A 7,000-nucleotide genomic window follows, 5' to 3' on the forward strand; every position below is an offset into this window, starting at 1 on the left:
AATATTTTGTCAAGTTCCTTTCAAATCACCTGTTCAACCTTCTGTAGATGATACTTTTAGTCACTTCAACTATATGAATCGGGATCGCCATATCTTGAGTGAATTTTCTGCCACAATGAAGACAATTTTTTTTTGTTGGGGGTGTGCGCGGGGAGAGAGACCGATGTCAAGAAACCCTACAAGCGGTAGAATGGTCATTTCCTCGAGAAATGACTAATTATGTTTTAGGGTCCATCTGGTTCTGGTGCAATGCCCATCGATGGTCCCCAGTAGGGCATTGAATTCAGAGTAGTTGTATTATTGTGGGAGCCATGAGCTCTTGCTTGGCATCAAGTGTGGCACAAAGGACATCCTCATCTTTGGAGCAAGAAGTGACGGACTGATCTTCCACGTCATCACCACCACGAATCACCACCGTTGATCTCTGACTAATCAGCAGAGTGGGTCCCAATCTCCTCTTCCTCTCCCAGTTTCATGCTATAAGTAGGTTCACCACTAGGCCTCTAGTGCAATACCAAGACCAACGCTCACAAGCAAAGAAAGCAAGCCACAATCCCTACAAAATCCATCCCACTGGTCTTTTAGCTTGTAGACCATTCTCTATCGCATTACGTTTCTTCATTTATAACCCAAAATGGCAACCGATGACCTTAAACCTACCACGCCGGCATCCGACAAAAACAAAGCAACCGTCGAGGCCCTTTACTCGGCATTGGCTCTCGGCGACTCCGACATGGTTGCCAAGCTCCTGGCTAGCGATCTCGAATGGTGGTTCCATGGGCCGCCCCGTTGCCAACACATGATGCGGGTGCTCACCGGGGAATCAGACTACTCCGAGTTCACATTCCATCCGCGTAGCATAACGGCTATAGGCGACGACTGTGTGATCGCCGAGGGGTGGGAAGGGGCGCAGTCATATTGGGTCCATGCATGGACGCTGAAGAACGGGCTGATCACGCAGTTCAGGGAGTATTTCAACACGTGGCTCACCGTGAGAGAAGTGTCGTCGCCGCGTTGGGAGGTAAGGCGGGCAAGCCATACCCTATGGCAGAGCCGGAAAAGAGAGCTCTTTGACCAGTCGTTGCCGGGGCTTTTGCTCGCCATATGAGGGGGGTTAAGCATCCATTCAGGTGGTTGGGAATGACAATTTGGGGGATGGTGCGTGTGTCTGTCTGTCCTCTATGTTTGATAAGAAAATCAGGACCACTAATGACAAGTTGGAAGATGGTGAAAGAATTGTACTCTATGGTCCATTACGTGAATGTTAAAATCATGGGATGTGTCGGACTATGAATCTTTTTCTGATGTACACTTCCTACAGGGCTCACACGTAAGCAAAATGATGGAAATTACTTGAAGGACCACCACCGGTCGATCGATTAATTTCAATTTTATCGATAAGCTTTCACATCTTACGAAGGAGAGTTTAATGATCAGGCTACGATGATCAAGAACCTGAACATGCAAAAAAATGCCATCCTCTGTTAGAAGACATGTCTATCTCCTTTTACTGAGATAAAAATCATTTATCGTCTTCTTGTATCTTAAGACAAAATCCATGGCTCCAAGTCTCTTACATGGGATGACAAAATATACCTTTTGAAATCAAAACCACATTAAGCGCAAAAACCTTTCCTCTCCCAACCCCCTCTCTCCCTTTCTGTCTTTCTCTCTCCCTCTTTGAACCTTTCTTAGTCTCTTCCACTTCTGGAGGGGAGGGATTTGACCTAGATCTTCTCCTCCCCTCCTAGTTGTTTTTCCTTTTTATTTCCTTATATTTCTTTCCTTACTCTCCCAATTTAATTTTAGATCTAGGAGCTTTGCTCTCTCGATCTTTTATCAGGAGATTTTTCTCTTCAATCTAATTATAGATTTTAGAGTTTTAATGAATAAGTACTCCACCTCCAATTTCAATGGTGTTCACAGCAGTTTTGGTGTCAAATCTGTGCTCATTCAATATGTTTTTATTAAAAACTTTGGCACTTCTTATTGGATATAGGACTCGTTCTCATAGGTGTCACATTTGAGCTTCTTCAACATGTTTATGTTGTCTTCATACGGTGACGGTGTTGGAGAAGGCAAAGCTGTAACTATAGATGAATATCCTAACATGTGCTTATCATTGATATTGCTGTGTGATTTGGTGATCAACCACCAATTATTTTTCTTGGATGCAATAGCAAATTTGTCATTGAAGGACAAGCCCATGATTATCTCTGCCAACCATGCTATGATGATATCCCTTGATTCCTAGTTTTTGGATTGTTTTGGAGTTTTTTGAGCTTGTTTTGTTTTATGAGTTCTGAGATTTTCTACCACATATCATTTTGGAAATGAATGAAAATTTCTTTTGATTAAAAAAAAAAATCAAACCACATTGGTCAGTGTCGAGCTTCCATATGCATAACATTCGTAACAGAGAATATGGTATGAGAAGTTCACAAACCAAGGTGTGAGAAGGGCATTTCTAGGTCACGGGATGGTGAAACCTAGGAGAATTCCACGCATCCAGGAGGTCACCAACCTCTGATTTGGATCGCTTGAGGATAGTGATGTTTGATCTGAGGTCACGACTATTGCAAATAGATCTTGCGTGCGCGCGAAGAGAGAGAGAGGGTGGTGAAGAAAAGGGAACATTATACCCAGTTTGGATGCAGTGATTAGAAAGGAAGAGAAAGAATTTAAATAATTATAAGGAATTGAAAAAATTAAAGAAATTGAGTTATGACGTCGTTTGGATGCTCAGATGGGAAAAGAAAGGTAAAGAACTTATAATAATATGAATATCATTGTATGTATTAATAAATAAATGTAAAATGGTATAAGAGAGAAAGAAGAATAGGGTTCTTTATCAATACACAAATTCATCCAAATTCCTTCTTATTTAGAAAATTTCGGAGGGATTAAAAATGTTGACCATACCAATCCCTCTTAATCTTTTCACTCTATTTGTTCTTTTTCTCCCATCCAAATGCGATTGTGACTTTAGAACCATTTCTCTTCGCTTCTAATCACCCCTAGCAGGTAGTGTTAGTCATTGATATCAATTGAATGTGTCGATGTAACCTTCTCTTAAAGAGTTAAATTAGGAAAGTAAATTCATTACATAGAAGGTCCCAATCCGGAGCCATGCTTCTTAAACATTACATAAAAGCCAAATGCAAGGCTAGTAGGGACAGATTAATCTCCATCGTATAGGATGGAACTCAAACCAGATTTTGTACTTTTATACAGGTTCGGGGTCTTGATATACAAACCTTCGAGGATTGACTTGGTTGGGATGTTATGGGACTGGCTTATTAATAAGTGGTCACTTTTTCAAATTTTATCAACTACATGCAAATTGCTCTGTTTTAAGACATCCTACATAGGCCAAATGCCTGAATTTAGCAAGTTCATGAGCTTACAAGATATCTTATGGAATTTCAGTAATTTAGCCTTTGCGTTCATGCCCCTAGGTTATAAAAAAAAAGATTTTAATAAATACAGGTGCACACATATGTACTTTGTAATGCATACCTATTGTTATCCATTGTTACCACATGTCATTCTAAGACGTGGCTAATGTAAACATTGCCGCGACCTTCCCAAGTCTAGCAGGTTACTAAGCAAGCACAAATGACTCTACTTACGAAATGACACTTATGATTAGCACGGGCCCACCCAAGCCTTATGATGACAACTTGATTTTCTCATACAATTATTCATTTAATTTTAAATTTAAGAGTCGCTTCCAAATCAGGGGCTGAGTAAGAAGCGAGAGCTACATCTTACTCTTGTGAACTAAAGATTCATAAGTCCTGAATTTTGTTACTCTAGATAAGTCTAGTGCATATTATTTGTATCTTTTCTCTTCCATAAAAACGTTTTGCATGTGATCTTTTCAATTTTACTAACATGTACTAAGCACCCTTGCATAAGTACTCAAGCAATAAAAATTACTTCCATTGATAAATAAGATAAATAAAATATGAGGACTGGAAGACGTCTAGCTACATATGCAGTTTGGAATACTAGTGTCTAATCAATCGGACGTAGGTCTCATGTTGATTGACACTTTTGTGCCACCAAAAGAGAAAACTGGACACTCATGTCAGTGGAACATCTTCTGATTTTCCAAATGAACATGTCGCCAGAAAGGAATGAACATGAATTGATTTGCAAGCTGTCGTGACTTCACCGTCAGAGGATTGCCATTCATCACCTAACATACAATCCATTCATCTCTCTCTCTCTCTCTCTCTCTCCCCGACCCATGTTTTGAGTCCAAGAGTTTCTGCGCGGAAAGGACTGAATTAGTCTCAGTTTTTGTGGTCTCTGTGTGTTCCACGGCTTGTCATGTTTTTGGGTACCATCCGTCAAATCGCATCTGGTCAGCAGATCGAATGACGATTCTCTCGAACGCCCCTCGGAACCGGACAGCAATGCGGCTCGGAACCGGACGTGCCTGGCTTTGTGGTGTCTGTTTTTCACGTTGTCAAAATAGTATGGCGTAATGTGTCAGCTGTCCGTTTGATCCTCCTTTCGCCTTCCCTACGTGTCGAAAGACTTTAAATTCGAAAAGTTTTCTCAAGGCCCGATCGATTTTCTTGAAGTTGTATTGCCATTTGTTGCCCTCTTGAATATCGCTGTTAAATCAATATACGATATATAACTCTTTTTTCGATTAGGTCTTCGCGGGCTTGTTCTCATTTTACACATGCGTGTGTCCATATCCATTGAATAACATGAGAGTTTTAGTTGGATCATTCCCAAAATGAAGAAAAAGAAAGTACAGGGTATGTAGGAACTTTTACCCCTAGTGCATTTATATCACGGTGATAAGAACGAAAGCGATCTACCTCCTACCAAGAAGATCTCTCTCTCTCTCTCTCTCTCTCTCTCTCTCTCTCTCTCTGTGAAAAGGTTAGGTATCATTCATTATCTCATGGTCCATGTGCAATGGATCGACGCTTTCATGTTGGAATCGGAAATTGGGGACGCAAGACAAGTGGATCGAAACACAATAATGAGGAGCCCCACGCATTCGGGTTTGCAGATGATTGTACGGAGTCAATTATTCGCTCTCATCCGTGTAGATTCATGTCTTTTGAGGATGTATGTTCCGAGCACACGAGCGACCCCGGGTTGGATCCAACTGTTGGTAGTCTTAATTGCTGGCTTTATTGGCTGGTCATAGGATGTGACTATGTAGCAACAATGCATGTACTTTGTTTTAGAATTATTAGTATGTTAATATAGAATCTTGACTATGTATTAAGGATGAATCCTACTCATCGGGGAACTTGACGAGGAGACTCTGTATTGAAATCAAGATGTTTCTAATTCATATTAACATTGGGAGGCATTCCCTAGTACTTTGGGTGGAGTCTTATGCTATGAGCGTCGGTAGGGCGGTTAATGTGCATTTTTGGGAGTGTTTGAAGCAAAAAGTTCGGCAGACTTGTGTCAACATGACAAGTTCTAGAAATATTCGAACAAATTAGTATGCATGAAAACATACTTTTATACGTGTATATTAGAGAAAACGACACGATTGAGATATGAAGGCACCGACCACTAGCCCCATCAGAAAGCTGGTCTAATTAATAATTATATACAACTACGAAAAAATAGACAACAGGCGACGGCTATTTAAGAACGGGCAGCGAAGTCATCCTTGATGATGCCTTTTGGCAATAGCTATTTTTGTCCCTAGCGATTATCCTCGTTCCAAGTCCAGTCAAATACAAAAACTTTGGAATAAGGACACCATAAATGCCATAATATTTTTACGGTGCTCACTTGATTGTTTTAATATTTTTTACTATTTAAAGATTCATTGGATAATTTTTTCACCAATTAACAGGTATTAGTTCGTGGTCATCACCAAACTTTATCTAAAAGGTTTTTGCGGAACACCGAATAGGGTCGAAAAAACGAACTGGCTTGAAGAGTCTGAGCGAGCCCCTTCATGATTTTTATATGGCAAGAAAGAGTTTTCTTCGTCGTCTTCATGTGGGCTTTCTATGGTCCTCCACAACTTGCAATTCCTTGGGCTTCTTTCCACATTGGCGGATTTAATTTGATTTCTATTTGGTAAATCTAAGAACTGATCAGTGAAAAGGTCCTTGCTTGATTCTATAGATAATTTGACATTACAATGAGCAGACACGTGATTACTATAAGCTGACACTTAAAAGATCATGATCATGTAGAGAGAAGTTCAAAATCCATTGCACTTGTACCAATTCAGTTATTAATATTTTAATTTAACCAATTTAGTCCTGATTTTTTTTTGCAATTTGCCAATGTAGTCATCTGCCCAATTTTTTCCAAAAATCACTAACATGGACACCAACTATCTTAAATAGCACAATCAATGCTGACATGAATTATTTTTGAATTTTATTTAAAATTTATTTCACCTTTTTCATTGTTTTTCCTTTCTTTTTCCCCCTCTTCTGTATGTTAGTAGTTGGCCACAAGCGATGGCCAACAAGGGTTGGTCTTGCTTAAGCAAGGGCCGCCGCCCTCCCAGGCCACAAGCGAGGGTTGGTCTAATAGGGCCTCGACTTCGTGAGGGCAAACGTTGATGAGAGCCCCACTTGCCCACCAAAGGTGATGGTCAGCCTCGCCCAAGCAAAGGCCAGGCAAGGCCCAATGAAGTTACCCTAGCCTTGAGGGTTAACCTCATCAGATTTGGTGAGGGTGGCTCCCACCCTCACCTAGGTGAGGCCACCCTAGCCTGGTCGAGGGCTAGCCTCACCAAATCTCGCAAGGGGGGCCCTCGCCATTGCCCAATGGGGCCGACCCTCACCTAGGTGAGAACAACCGGCCACTAGTGAAAAGAAAAGGAAAAAGAAAGAAAAAAATTACAAAATTTGTCAACATCAACACGGCCGTGCTATATTAAATTTCCAACCAAAAGTGGCTAAAAGGACTACATTGGCAAATCATCAAAAGACTTAGGACTAAATCAGCCAAATTGAAATATTAATGACTAAATTGGCATAAATGC

At 40.7% G+C, this 7,000-nt stretch overlaps 1 protein-coding gene across 1 annotated transcript; it reads left to right on the top strand.

The window, feature by feature from the left end:
• The first annotated feature begins 519 nt into the window (after window positions 1-519).
• Window positions 520-1,415, top strand: LOC104428194 (senescence associated gene 20). The gene has a single exon (XM_010041217.3). The coding sequence runs from the start codon at window positions 635-637 to the stop codon at window positions 1,106-1,108; it is 474 nt and encodes a 157-aa protein (XP_010039519.2). The 5' UTR covers window positions 520-634; the 3' UTR covers window positions 1,109-1,415.
• Window positions 1,416-7,000: the final 5,585 nt, after the last annotated feature.

This window comes from Eucalyptus grandis, chromosome 1 (genome assembly GCF_016545825.1).
Source record: "Eucalyptus grandis isolate ANBG69807.140 chromosome 1, ASM1654582v1, whole genome shotgun sequence".
In the NCBI taxonomy this organism is placed as follows: Eukaryota; Viridiplantae; Streptophyta; class Magnoliopsida; order Myrtales; family Myrtaceae; genus Eucalyptus; species Eucalyptus grandis.

Bases quoted from the DNA above. Each gene is read 5' to 3' on its own strand.
- LOC104428194 (XM_010041217.3), top strand. From the start codon at position 635: ATGGCAACCGATGACCTTAAACCTACCACGCCGGCATCCGACAAAAAC.